Below are 15,240 nucleotides of genomic sequence, written 5' to 3'. Positions count from 1 at the left end.
AAAATCTGAAGCTTTTTGAGCTCAAAAGAAATGCTCAATGGGGAGCACTTCCCAAGGCAACTTGGAAGAGTTTCCCGGGCAGGAAAAAAAAAAAAAAGGAAAAAAAGAAAAGAAATGCTCAGTGAAATTTTTCAGATTTCATATTTTCAGATTAGCGATGCTCATCCAGTAAGTATAATGCAAATATTCCAAAATCCAAAAAAAAATCCAAAATCCAAAACACTTCTGGTCCCAAGTAAGCATTTTGGATTAAGGGATCCTCAGCCTGTATTACTGTTGTTATTTGCTACACCTGGGCTTTTCTGCCATTATTTTCTCTTGAAAAAGGGTTGTCAGCTCCAAACAGGGAGCAAGAGGATAGGAGAGAAATGAAAGTGAGGCTTTTGTTCACTTAGCTATTCAGATTACCACATTGATGTCTGTGTCTATTGGGCATTATTTTTACTCTGAATTATTTGATGTTAGTATAGTTCCTCTTATTGGGATTTTTCTTTTCTTTTCCTTTTTTTTTGAGACAGTCTTGCTCTGTCACCTGGGCTAAAAGTACAGTGGCATCATAATAGGTCACTGCAACCTCAAACTCCTGGGCACAAGTGATCTTCCTGCCTCAGCCTCCCAAGTAGCTGGGAATAACAGGCACACGCCACCACGCCCAGCTAATTTTTCTGTTTTTAGTAGAGACAGAGTCTTGCTCTTGATCAGGCTGGTGTCAAACTCCTGGCCTCAAGCTATCCTCCCACCTCAGCCTCCCAAAGTGCTAGGATTACAGGCATGAACTACCTAGCCCAGCCTCTTCCTGGGATTTGGGGTGAATGGCCATTTAATAAAAGATCATGTGGGCCTGAATACTTTTAGGACTCTCTTTGGTTATTTGTAGAGGGCGTTTAATCCAAGATTAAAGGGAGGAAAAGTCATTGAGTTAAAGAAAGTTGTTCTCTTAATTGCAAGCTTTTACAATGGAAGACTGTCCGGTTTGGTTTATTTGGTTAAACAGAGATACAGACAGAGATGAAGCCCAGGGTATGTTTTAATTATAAATATATGTTTGTTATAGCCAATATTTTCATTTGATAGGGTTTAAAAATTTAGTCTTTTGACCTTTACTAGTCTTATAGCAAAGATTGAAGTAACAGCTCTGCAACTGTATTTCTAAATATCATATCGTTAATAGCAATCACAATTTCTAGATAATAGTAAATGTTTAACTTTGACATTTGCACGCATTTTCAGGGAACATTATCAATCTTCACCTTACGTGACCTTTTCAGCAGCATTTATTGACTCCTCTTCTCTCTTTGTGCATTCCACTTTTCCATTTCATTTCTATTCACTCCTCTGTTTTCAGGCCTACCTTCTTGTCCCTGACCATTAGATTTTGATAGTCTTTACTTGAGGCTCAGTCTTTAGCCGTTTTTTCATTCAGCACCCCACCCTAGGCAATTCCTTTCACTTTTATGACTTTATTTCCCACCTCTATGCAGCTAAGTCACATATTTATTATATTCCTTCAACTCAGATTACTTTTCTTGACCTCTAGTCTCACATATAGAAGAAACCTGGGTATCTGAAAAACATCTCAGACTTGCCATGTCCAAGACCAAACTCATACTTTCTTCCTAATCTTGGTTGTCTTCTTTTGTTTCTTATTTCAGGGAATCTACCACAGTCCACCCTGTCATCCTTGACACTTCCCTGCATTCTCACTGAAAGTGTCTATCACTATTTCCTGTTGATTTTTTCTCTTAAAGATTTCTTAAGTCATCTACTTCTCTCCATCTCCACTGCTAACTATCCCAGTCCAAATCACCATTGTCTCTCACCTTGTCTACAGGATAGATTCTCAACTAGTCTCCTTAAAAAGCTTTACAGCCAGCCAGACATCATGGTTGACTCCTGGAATCCTAACACTTTGGCAGGCCGAGGTGAGAAAATTGCTTGAGGCCAGGAGTTTGAGACTGGCCTGAGCAACATAGCGAGACCCTGTCTCTACAGAAAATAGAAAAATTAGCCAGGCGTGGTGGTGCACACCTGTACTCCCAGCTATAGAATTGCTTGAGCCCAGGTATTTGAGGTTGCAGCAAGATCTGATGATGCCACTGAACTCCAGTCTGGGCAACAGAGCAAGACCCTGTCTCAAAAAAAAAAAAAAAAAGCTTGACAGCCTATTTGGTCCTAATTTGATTTTAATTATGCCCCAAACCCTCTAAAATCGCACTTGGGGATGTAGAAGGTTAATGGATTTTAGTTCTTCACAAGGGGCACTGCTTACTGAAATCATATTCATTCTAATTAGAGTTTTTTTATAAATTCTTCCCCCAGACTCCATCAGTTTGCTCTAATTCTATGATTATATACTTTCCATTTTTATTTATCATTACAAAGAAGATTACCTATTAAAAAATGTCATTCGACTTTCTAAGGGGATTCTGTTCTGTCCTATAAAGGATTAGTAAAGAATCTTGTTGCGTGCTATTAGAAGGCAAGTCTTTGGTCTTGAGAATTGAGAAACTTTTTTTTGGCAGAGGACAGGTCTTTTACCTACATTTATTACCCTGGAGATACGTGACTTTTTTTTTTTTTTAAATGAAATTGAAGTATGAAGACAGAAACAGTTATGTGAAAGTCAAGGGCCTAGGACCTGGTCTGGAATTTTTTCCCCTGCGGAGCTGAAAATTTTCACTACAACTGAAATTTTCTCATTCTCAGTGACTGTGGATCACCAGAATGGCTAGCAGGAGCTAAATAATTGTAGCTTCTGAGAGGAGCTTGAGTATCCTTTACCACCCCTTCCTAGGTGTTTGCCTAGGATCATCAAGGCCAAGATACTCTTGGGCAAACATGGTAGGCAGTGCACCCATCACTGTGACTGTCAAAGAGCTTACCTGTTCCTGCCATCAGTTGTCCTGTCTTTTACTGGCCTATTCAGAATACCTAATGAGGAAGCAGTATGATGAGCCTGAATTTCCTCTGCATTAGGAGTATCTGCAGCCTTTACCTCTTCCTGCCAAATCCTTAGAAGACTAGACTAGAACTGGGAAGTGGTCAGGGGAAAACAGGCCTAGAATGGCTGGTATAGGCTGACTACTGTAGCCTTTGGGAAAAGCACTGGCTTTCCTGCTCTTGAATATACTTTTTAGAATCTAATTGGCCAAGTTCAGTCACCATTGTATTATAAAAGCAATATTTGTGGTTAATATATAGGCCAGTCAAGGGCTAGGGGTTCTGCATACAAGTTTCGGACCAAACTCTTCTTGTCAAAGGATGATTTTTTTTGCCTGGAGTGTTTCGCCTCTGAAAATCTCCCTTGAAACTATGGTGGGGCTAGACAGTGACTCTGTTGTTTTGGCCCCAAATCGAATATCTTTTCATGTTTCTACATCTAAGAAACTAGGTCTCTCTTCAGTTTTGTTTTGTTTTTTACTTCTGGTTTCTTTCAAGTGATAACTTACAGAAATGTAGGGAGTTGGGCAGTTAAACATTGTAAAAATTTTATATCTGATGTATTTTCTGCTTTTGGAGAATGGGAAGTACATTGATCTGTTTTAAGTTATTATTGTGGTGTTTTACCAAATAGCATTGATTTCTTTTAAGAAAATTTAGTTTTGTATGAGATTTAAAATGAAGACCTTTATAAAGTAAATCAAATTGGGTTTTGACCATTTTAGGTTACTCATGTATTCCTTGACCTCCAAATATATGTGCTTCATTTTATGTAGAACATACAAAAGAGGACAGCAAGGTTTCTGTCCTCTAGGAAGTTCAAGTCTAATTATGAGGTAAGACCAACATATATGAAATGACTAGAGAACCCAGTAGCCACAGTATATATGAAATCAGGTTCTAGCTTGTGATTTAAGCTGTTAATGCTGTAAGAATTCTGAGAAGAGAAGAACGATGTTTTCGTTATTATTCTCACCTTTCCCTCTGGTGTGTGGAATGTGTTTTGAATTTTCATTTTACTAGGTACGGGGGCATCCTGCATCTATCCTTTACTTGGAGCAACCTTAAATGGCTGGTATTTCCTTGCAACAGAAGTGGATGACATGTGTTTCAACTATGCAAAGAAAAATGTGGAACAGAATAACCTATCTGATCTCATAAAAGGTTAGCTCAACAGAATAAATATCCCTTTCAAGCTTTGTTTATTAACCTGTCTTTCTAATTGAACACATCTCATTATCTTTTCCTTTAATAATCCAGACGTTGGTAATTTTTAAAAATCTGGCACATTGTGATTGGCTTTACTGTTTTGATACCAGAATTAACTCAGAAAGAAAATAGTAACTATAGTTGATCCTCATTATTTGTGGATTCTGTGTTTGTGAATTTGCCTACTTGCTGAAACTTACTTATTCGTTCATTCATTTTAGTAGATTTTCTTGAATAAATGTTTCTTTATTTGCTGTGTGCCCTTAGGACCATTTCCAGAGACTTTAAGTAATTGTTTTTTGTTTGTATATTTTAATAGACTTCATTTTTTAGGGCAGTTTTAGGTTCACAGCAAAGTTGAGTAGAAGGTTCAGCAATTCCTGTATATGCCCCAGCTCCCACACGTGCATAGCCTCCCCCACTTATCAACATCCCCCGCCAGAGTGGGACATGTGTTACAATTGATGCACTTACATTGACACATCATCACCCAAAGTCCATAGCTTACATTAGGGTTCATTCTTGGTGTTGTGCATTCTGTGGTTTTGGGCAAATGAAAATGACCTGTCTCTATCATTACAGCAGTATATACAGAATAGTTTCACTGCCCTAAAAATCCTCTGTGCTCCAACTGTTCATCCTTTACTCCCCAAACCCCTCGCAACCACTAATTTTTTTACTGTTTCCGTAGTTTTGCGTTTTCTAGAATGTCGTGTAGTTGAAATCATATAGTATATAACCTTTTCAGATTGGCTTCTTTCACTTAGTAATATTTAAGTTTCCTCCATGCCTTTTCATAGTTTGATAGCTCATTTATGTTTAGCACATTTCTTTTTAATATTTCATTGTCTGAGTGTATCACAGTTTTTATCGATCTACTGAAGAATATCTTGGTTGCTTCCAGGTTTTGGCAATTATGAATAAAGTTGCAATAAACAGCCATGTGCAGGTTTTTATGTGCACATAACTTTTCAATCCTTTTGGGTAAAATACTAAGGAATGTACTTGCTGGATCATATAGTAAGAGTATGTTTAATTTTGTAAGAAACCACCAAACTGTTATCCAAAGTGGCTGAACCATTTTGCATTTCTACCAGCAATTAAAGTTCCTGTTGCTCACATCGTAACCAGCATTTGGTGTTGTCACTTTTCTGAATTTTGACCATTCTAATAGGTTTATAGTGGTATCTCATATGTTTCCTTGATGAAATATGATGTGGAGCATCTTTTCATATACTTATTTGTCATCTGTATATCTTTTTTGGTGAGGTGTTTGTCAGGTCTTTGGCCAATTTTTTTTTTTTTTTTAGACAGGGTCTAGCTCTGTTGCTGAGACCAGAGTGCAGTGGTGCAATCGTAGCTCACCGCAGCCTCAAACTCCTGGGCTCCAGCGATCCTCCTGTCTCATCCTCCCAAAGTACTGAGATTAGTATATTTTGGATAACTGTCTTTTTGTTGCTCCATGAATTAATATTAAACATGTTTGCAGACAGGATTTGTCTTAGGAGTTTTGCAGAGCTTTGCCCTGAAGGAATATGTGAACGTGTTGGTTTGCATTTCAAATGCTGTTACACTGGAAGGGCATCTCTGAAAGACAGTAGCGGCTGTATCCCACAAGGCGCTGCGTTTCTCAGACCTAAAGGTTTGGATTTGCTTTGTAAAGCAAAGTGAATCTGTTAAAAACTACAGGATGAGAGCTGACAATGGAGTGCCCCCCAGAACAGACAGCTGCCCGAATGGCTAAAAGCAAAGCTCTTGTTTTAACACCCTAGACTACCTGTCTCCATTCACAATAACCTAATAAATATGGAGCCAACATATCTCTGTTTAACCCCTCTGTTAAGTAGTAAACTTACCTTAGAACTTAGAAGTTAACCTTTGAAAGATTTTGTAACTGTTTGCTCACGTAGATAGAATTAGTTAAAGAATCTGTAGAAGCCTTTTGAAAATCTGTTAACCTGAGAGGAACTACCTGTTGTTAATGTAAATCTGTTACCCCTGGCAATTATTCACTATTCCCTGTAAGTTACCATGTAAGACCTCATTCAGGGCTTTTTGAGACCCACGGAGAAGGTCTAGGCCCCCTGAGATCCCGCTTTGCCTATAATCTTCATAAACTTATAAAACCATATCTTTGTCTCTGTGTATTCTTTTATTTCTTCCATTTTCCATTTTTCTGTATTATTTTCTTATCCCTTGCAACTCTACCAAAGGGACCCGGTTTTTTGCTGGGAGCTTAGCTACCTCCCCGCATCTTTTATCTGATAAGTCTTGCAAACATTTCCTTCTAGTCTGTGACTTGCCTTTTTATTCTATTGACAGTGCCTTTCACAGAGCAAAAATTTTTAATTTTAATAAGTCCAGCTTATTCTTTCTTTCATGGATTCAGCCTTTAGTATTGTATCTAAAAAGTCATTACTATATCCAAGGTCATCTAGATGTTATACTGTGTTATCTTCTAGGGGTTGCATTTTATATTTTATTGTGATAGATTTTGAGTTAATATTTTTGAAGAGTGTAAGGTGTATGTCTAGATTCATTTTTTCCATGTGGATGTCCAGGTAATGTTCCAGCACCATTTGTTGGAAAGACTGTATAGCTGCATTGATTTGCCTTTGCTCCTTTGTCAAAAATCAGTTGACTGTATTTTTTTTTTTTTTTTTTTTTTTTTTTTGAGACAGAGTCTCACTCTGTTGCCCGGGCTAGAGTGAGTGCTGTGGCGTCAGCCTAGCTCACAGCAACCTCACACTCCTGGGCTCAAGCGATCCTACTGCCTCAGCCTCCCAAGTAGCTGGGACTACAGGCATGCGCCACCATGCCCGACTAATTTTTTCTATATATTTTTAGTTGTCCAATTAATTTCTTTCTATTTTTTTAGTAGAGACAGGGTCTTGCTCTTGCTCAGGCTGGTTTCGAACTCCTGAGCTCAAACAATCTGCCCGCCTCGGCCTCCCAGAGAGCTAGGATTACAGGCGTGAGCCACCGCGCCTGGCCCGAGTTGACTGTATTTATGGGGATTTTTTTCTGGGCTCTCTATTCTGTTCCATTGATCTGTTCTTTTAGCAGTACCATACTGTTTTGATCTTTCATGGTAAATCTTGAAATTGGGTAGTGTCAGCCCTTTAACTTTGTTCTTTTCTTTCAATTTTGTGTTGGCTATTCTGGGTCTTTTGCTTCTTCATATAAACTTTATTTTTATTTTATTTAATTAATTTATTTTTTGAGACAGAGTTTCACTTTGCCACCTAGGTTAGAATGCAGTGGCATCATCTTAGCTCACTGCAACCTCCCAAACTCCCGGGCTCAAGCAGTCCTCCTGTGTCAGCCTCCTGATTAACTAGGACTACAAGGTGCATGCCACCATGCCCAGACCTCTCCATATAAACTTTAGAATTAGTTTGTCAATAGTTAAAATTTATTTTTAACCCCAAAATCAATATTCATGGTGCCTTTATGGTCACTCACAGACATGTGCAGAGTGGCAAATAATTTGAGTCACCCAATGTGCTTGTTCCCAGCTGAGGTTGAACAAGGTGATACTCTGCCTTCTTATTTCAGTTCTCATACTGTGAACCACTGTCCTTTCTGTGGTCTATTAAGTGCCATGTTTTCTGCATTTTTGTATTTTTTCTTGATGATTTTGCTGTTTAAAATAGCCCCTAAACAGTGCTATCTCGTGTTCCTAAATGCAAGGAGGCTGTGATGTGCCTAACAGAGAAAACACATGTATTAGATAAGCTTCATTAAGAAGTGAATTATAGTGTGTTGGCCATGAATCCAGTGTTAATGAATGAGCAATGTATGTTAAATAAGATGTCTTTAAATAGAAACACACACAAGATAAGGTTGTGTATCTATCAGTTGATGAAAATGTTATGATCAGAGCCTTGTAGGAACTTACCTTTGTATTTCCCCTAGGAGCCAGAGGTTCAGTATTCATTTGCTAATTCAGTATTTGTGGCAACTTTATAGAATATACCTAGTGTGAGTAATGAGAATTGATTGTATATGAAGTAACCCAGTCACCAAGATTTTAAAAGAAAGGGGCCAGATGTGGTGACTCACACCTGTAATCCCAGCACTTTGGGAGGCCGAGGTGAGAGGATTATTTGAGACTAGCCTTGTTAATATAGCAAGACCCATCTGTACTAAAAATTTTTTAAAAATCAGCTGGGTGTGGTGGTGCATGCCTGTAGTCCCAGCTACTTGAGAGGCTAAGGTGGGAGGATTACCTGAGCCTAGGAGTTCGAGGCTGTAGTGAGCTATGATTGTGCCACTGCACTCCAGCCTGGGCAAGTGAGACCCTGTCTATTTAAAATAAAAAAGGGGTGAGGAAAGGAAACCCTACTGTTGATTAAGTGTACCATCTTTTTAAATTTTGGTACATGGAGCTTGGAACTGTCAGAAATAGTCAAATCCCCTTATGAGCAGTTACTTTTTATTTTTGTATCCATTTTATGTATGAAGTGCTGTTAATTTTTTCATTAAAGTGATTTTTGTGTCTTTTTATGAAAGAAATAAGGTTTTTCTAAGTGTTAAACATATCAATATAAAGGAGGCTACTAATATTTTTAATGCATTTGTTTTATTTCTTCATTGCTGTGTAACAAATTACTCCAAAATGTAGCAGCTTTAACAGTAAATATTCGTTATCTCATAGTTTCTATGGGTTAGGAATTGGGGTGTGGCTTAGTTGGGTGGTTCTGGTTCAGTGTCTTGAAACGTTTGTGGTCAAGTTGTTGGCTAGAACTGCGGTCAGCCAGAGGATTGACTGGTGATAGAGATTTGCATCCAAGGTGGCTCACTTACATGGCTGTTGGAAAGAAATCCCAGTTCATTGCCATGCGGATGTCTCCATGGAGCTATTTACGTGTCCTTAAAACATATCAATCAGCCTCTCCTAGAGCAATTCAGGAGAAAGGGCAAGGAGGAAGCCATATTGCTTCCTATGACTTGGGACTCCCTGTCACTTCCATTATATTCTGTTTAATAAAGCTGAGTCACTAAGTGTAGCCTATACTTTCAAGGAGAGGGAAATTAAACTCCACCTCTTGAAGGGAGTAGTGCCAAAGAATTTGTGGCATACAGTCACACATTGCTTCATGACAGGGATATATTCTGGGAAATGTGTCATTAGGCGATTTTGTTGTCCTGTGAACATCATGGAACGTACATACACAAACCTAAATGGTATAGCCTGCTACACACCTAGGCTATATGGTATAGCTTATTCGCTCCTAGGCTTTCTGCACAGCATCTTACTGTACTGAGTAACACAATGGTAAGTATCTGTGTATCTAAACATAGAAAAGGTAGAGTAAAACTATGATATTATGATCTTATGGACCGCTGTCATATATGCAGTCCTTTTTTTTGAGATGGAGTCTCACTCTGTCACCCAGCCTGGAGTACAATGGCATGATCATAGCTCACTGCAGCCTTGAATTCCTGGACGTAAGCAGTCCTCTTGCCTCAGCCTCCCAAGCAGCGGGGACTACAGGCATGCGCCACCATGGTGCAATCATAGCTCACTACTTTAAAAACAATTTGTTTTTAGAGAGGGAATCTCACTGTGCTGCCCAGGCTTGTCTCAAACTCTAGGCCTCAAGTGATGCTCCTGCCTCAGCTTCCCAAGTTACTGGGATTATAGGCATGAGCCACTGCACCCAGCGTTGCAGTCCATTGTTGACCAAAACATCATTATGCAGAACATGACTATATTTTAAAACCACCACAACCTTAATTGTAGTTAACAGTTTGTATTTTTTCCCCTAGTGGTGAAAGTGCCACAGAAGACACTCCTGATGGATGCTCTTAAAGAAGAATCTGAGATAATCTATGACTTTTGCATGTGCAACCCTCCCTTTTTTGCCAATCAATTGGAAGCCAAGGTAAAATGTCTTCTGCTTTAAAGTAATTGAATACTTACCTAAATTTTCCTTGTTTGCAGAAATAAGAGCAAAGAGCAGCTTTTATTTTCTTAATTAAATTTTTTTTGAGACAACGTCTTGCTCTATTGCTCAGGCAGGCCTCAAGCAATCATTGCACTTCAGCTTCCCAAGTAGCTGGGACTACAGGCGTGTGCCACTGCAGCCGGCTTTTGGAAGCTGTATCAATTAGGATGGTTTGAGGTACATTTGGCCCTCCATATCTGTGGATTTTGCATCTGCAGGTTCTGTCTGTGGATTCAACCAACCACAGATCAGAAATATTTGGGGAGGGAAAAACCAATGAAAAACAACAATACAATAATAAAAGTACAAATAAAAAAGCAATACAGTGTCACAGCTATTTGCATAGCATTTACATTGTATTAGGTATTATAAATAATCTGGAGATGATTTAAGGTATACAGGAGGATGTGCGTAGGTTATACATGAATACTGTATCATTTTCTATAAGGGATTTGAGCATCTGCAGATTTTAGTATCTGAGCGGGGGAGGGGGTCTTAGAACCAATAAGTTTATTGGCTTGCATATCTGAGAAATCCAGCAATAGTTGGGATTTCAGGAATGATTTGATCAAGGTGTTCACAGTATTAAAAAGGCTCTGGTTTTCTCTTGGCTCTGACCTGGTCCTTGGTTATTTTTGTTCTTAGGCTGGTTTACTTGTGGCACAGTAATATTTAGGGTGTGGGAGGATGAGGAGAGAGCTCTTTTCTTTCCTAAACCATTGAATATTTGATTTTCTTTTGATCAAACCAACTTAGGTCATAGTCCACTCCTGGGCTACACTTCTTGGCTTAGGAAGGAAATCACTGTTTTTACTGCCACCTGTCATTTGATAGTAAATAAATGTCTGGTTTAGTCTTTCCAACTTCAAATGAAAAATGTATTTGCTCTTGAATATGGATAGAGATGCACTGGATAAAAAGAACTAACCTATTAAAAAACTCAGTGCGAGAAAATGTTGTTGACTTAACCTAAGTTTTCTTTCCACTAATGAACCCTTTATTAAAAATAAAAAGTAATATTAATCAGAAGGAAATAAGGGTGTGTGTGTGTGTGTTTAAAACTTTCGAGATAATAAATTGTTTTTAGAATCACTCAGATACTCTAAAATTTAGTACCGTTTATGTGCCTCATAGCAAAATCTAGATGGATTACATTTTTTGGTGGAGGGGGGTGGGCAAAATATTATTAATAATACCAAGATTTCGGATTAGAACATAAAGTGAAGCAAGATTTAGAAGTCTAAATTTTAGTCTTCAGTGCAGATAAATTATCTGAACTAAAATAACCACATCTTGGCGTACAATTTTTTAAAATATTGAGATACAACATATATATTCTGCATAAAAGTATGTGTCACCAGTGTAGACTGGATTTTCCAAAGTGAACAACACTCCTGTGGAGCCAGCATCCAAATGACAAAATAGAACATTACTATCATGGCAATAGAGCTAAGTTCCCAGAGTTGTACAGCCACCCCCACAGCCAATTTTAGAACATTTTCGTCACCCCAAAAAGAAATCCCTTAGCCATTAGCAGTCACTCTCAGCTTCTCCTCAGCATCCTTAGGCCTAGACAACTGTCAGTCTACTTTGTTTCTACGGATTTGCCTGTTACAGACATTTCATATAAATGGAATCATATAATATGTCGTTTTTTGTGACTGGCATCTTTTACTAAGGATAATACATGTTTTCAAGGTTTGTCCATGTTGTAGCATGTATTAGTGTTTCATTTGTTTTTCTTGTCAAGTAATATTCCATAGTATGGATATGTCACATTTCACTTATTATTCATCGGTTGGTAGAATGATATGGGTTGTTTCTACTTTTGGGGTCTTATGAGTAATGCTGCTGTGAGCATTTCTGGACAAGTACTTCTGTGGACATAGGTTTTCATTTCTCTTGGGTATGTATATATTTCTGCTGGGTCATATGGTAACGATACATTTAATTGAGGAATTGCCGGACTTTTCCAAAGTGACTGTGCCATTTTACATTCCTACCAGTAGCCTTTTACGAGAGTTCCACGTCTTCATCAACACTTATCTGTCTTTTTGATTATAGCCATTCTAGTGGGTGTGAAGTGGTATCTCTCTGTGGTTTTGATTAGTATTTCCCTAATGGCTGATGATGTTGAGCGTCTTTTCATGCGCTTATTGATCATTTGTATTTCTTGGAGAAATGCCTATTCAAATCCTTTGTCCATTTTTAAATTGGGCTATTTTTCTTTTTATTATTAAGTTGTAACAATTCTTTATATATCCTAGATACAAGTCTCTTAATAGATAATGATTTGCAAACATTTTGTATAATTCTGTGGGTTGTTTTTTCAATTTCTTGATGGTGTCCCTTGCAGCCCAAAAGTCTTAAATTTTGATGAAGTCCAGTTTACCAATTTTTTCTTTTGTTGCTTATGCTTTTGCTGTCATCGCTGAGAAAACATTGCCTACTTCAAGGTCATGAAGATTCACTCCTGTATTTTCTTCTGAGAGTTTTATAGTTTAAGCTTTTACGTTTATGTCTTTGATGCATTTTGAGTTAACTTTTTTGTATGGTGGGAGATAAGGATAGATTAAATATTTAAATGTAAAAAGCAAAACCACGAAAGTACTAGATGAAAACATAAGTAAATATTTATTTAATCTTTGGGTAGATTTTCTGTGCATGAAACCAAGGCAGAAAGCATAAAGAAAAAGTAACAGACTAGGCTATGTACAAAGGTAAAATTTTTTTGTTTAATCACAAAGATGGAAGGGAAGAGACCTGGGAAGGAATATTGGCCTGAGTACAGTTGTTTAAAATACAATATTGTAGTAGCTATGTGATTTTTAAATCCTAAATCTAGCATAATATTTGGAAAGTAAAATTACATCTAAGCATTCTTATTTAGAGCTGGAGTATATTCAAAGATTTGGTTCTTAAGGTGTAAAAATCTTTCACCAGGGTTCTTTATTGTTTTTCAGGGAGTAAATTCTCGAAATCCTCGAAGACCTCCACCAAGTTCTGTAAATACAGGAGGCATCACAGAGATCATGGCAGAAGGAGGTGAATTAGAGTTTGTCAAAAGGATCATTCATGACAGTTTACAACTTAAAAAAAGATTAAGGTAAGTTGGTTATTACAACATAGGAATATTTACCCCTTGTGTAACTCCAAAAGAAACCATGTCACTCGGAGGAAATGTCATCACAGTGGTCTGAAGAATAAGCAAAGATTGCAAAGGTAGTGGACCCTACAATCTGCAAAGACCCTGTTTCTGAGGGTGCTCTCATGCCTTTAATTGATTTGTGTTTCCTGTAACCATCTCTACTACACAGATAGAAAAGAGGAAAATAACATATGATTGTATTGCTCCCATTAGTGTGGTCCTGTGATGGAACAAAACTGACTCAAATATGGCTTTTGATTAGAAAACAGATGGGTTCAGATATGTCTCATGAACCAGAATAAATATGTTGCCTAGTCCTTGAAGCAATTTATGTTCTTGGAATCAGTCTCCCCAACAGTGACAGATGTGAAGACATTGAGCTGTCAAGAACTTAATGAAGGAAAACTGAGATCACTAACCAGTTCCAGAGGAAGGTTAAGGCTATTCCTTTTAAAAGCTAATTATTTTGGACAACACACCTGTCATTAAGCAGCATAAGGTACTCAAAAACCGCTATTTGTCTCGCTTGACTTCTCACCCTGCCACATGTTGTTGAAGTGATGGATAATGTGGTAGTTTAAAACTAAAAGAGCTTTCAACCCTAGGATTTAGCTTTGGGACATAGGGAGGATTTTTTTTTTTTTTATTGTGGTAAATATACATAAAATTTACCATCTAAATTTTTTAAATGTGCAGTTTAGTAAATAGTGTTAATAAATACATTCATGTTGTGCAATCTCCGGAACTCTTCATTTTGCAAAACTATAACTTCATACCTGTTAAACAATTCCCCATTCTCCTCCTCCCCTAGCCTGTGGCAGCCACCATTCTACTTTCTGTCTCTCTAAACCTGACTACTCTAGGTACCTCATATAACTGTAATCATACAGTATTTGTCCTTTTGTGAGTGGCTTATTTCACTTAGCATAATGTTTTCAAGGTTCATCCATGTTGCAGCATGTATCAGGATTTCCTTCCTTTTTAAGGCTGAATAATATTAATAGTCTGTGTGTATACACCACATTTTGCTTATCCGTTCATTCATTGATGGGCACTTAGGTTGCTTCTACCCTTTGGCTGTTGCGAAGAATGCTGTTTGAACATTGATGTATAATATAAATATCTCCTTGAGACCCTGCTTGCAATTTTTTCGGATGTATACCCAAAAGTGGAATTACTGGATAGGGAAGAATCTTCCCCCCGCCCCTTTTTTTTTTGATTTATAGATGTTTATACCTGCTTATTTTAGTAAAAGGCCAATTCCCAAATCAACAATTATCCTGGTTTGTTAAATGTAAGTTTATTTAAGTATTTGTGGAGAGCAGCTTAATTTATTGGATGATCTGCCTCTCAGAAAAGTTACACATTGCTAAAGCCAAAGGTTAATGCATCTTGCTTTAAATTGATTTCTTCAAAGACATATTAGAGTCTCTTGAAGAAGAAAGAAACTAAAGAACCTTGAGGGCCGGGTGCGGTGGCTCACGCCTGTAATCCTAGCACTCTGGGAGGCCTAGGCGGTTGGGTCGCCCAAGGTCAGGAGTTCAAGACCAGCCTGAAAAAGAGCGAGACCCCGTCTCTACTAAAAAATAGAAAGAAATGATCTGGACAACTAAAAATGTATATGTATATAGAAAAAATAGCCGGGCATGGTGGCGCATGCCTGTAGTCCCAGCTACTCGGGAGGCTGAGGCAGGAGGATAGTTTGAGCCCAGGAGTCTGAGGTTGCTGTGAGCGAGGCTGACCCCACGGCACTCTAGCCCAGGCAACAGAGCCAGACTCTGTCTCAAAAAAAAAAAAAAAAAAAACTTGAGAAGAGTCTGAGTTAGTAAAATAAAGTTGAAGAATATAATAGCACTGAAACTCATGAAAAAAGGTAACCAGTCATGTGACCATTTCATTATCTCTTGGCTTTCATGGGAACTATAGTTGGCTCTTCTAGGCTGCAATATTCTTTTTTTTTTTTTTTTTGAGACAGAGTCTCACTCTTTT

General features: G+C 38.0%; 1 protein-coding gene across 1 annotated transcript in view; it reads left to right on the top strand.

Moving 5' to 3' along the window:
• Positions 1-15,240, top strand: part of METTL16 (methyltransferase like 16) — an 84,340-nt gene that overhangs the window by 37,396 nt on the left and 31,704 nt on the right. The window contains exons 4-6 of the mRNA XM_012653048.1: positions 3,964-4,104; positions 9,925-10,040; positions 13,067-13,209. Coding sequence (XP_012508502.1) covers positions 3,964-4,104; positions 9,925-10,040; positions 13,067-13,209 — 400 coding nt within the window. The remainder of the gene's footprint in view (positions 1-3,963; positions 4,105-9,924; positions 10,041-13,066; positions 13,210-15,240) is intronic.

This window comes from Propithecus coquereli, unplaced genomic scaffold (genome assembly GCF_000956105.1).
Source record: "Propithecus coquereli isolate 6110/MARCELLA unplaced genomic scaffold, Pcoq_1.0 Scaffold409, whole genome shotgun sequence".
In the NCBI taxonomy this organism is placed as follows: Eukaryota; Metazoa; Chordata; class Mammalia; order Primates; family Indriidae; genus Propithecus; species Propithecus coquereli.
This window is presented reverse-complemented; position numbering and strand designations above follow the sequence as displayed.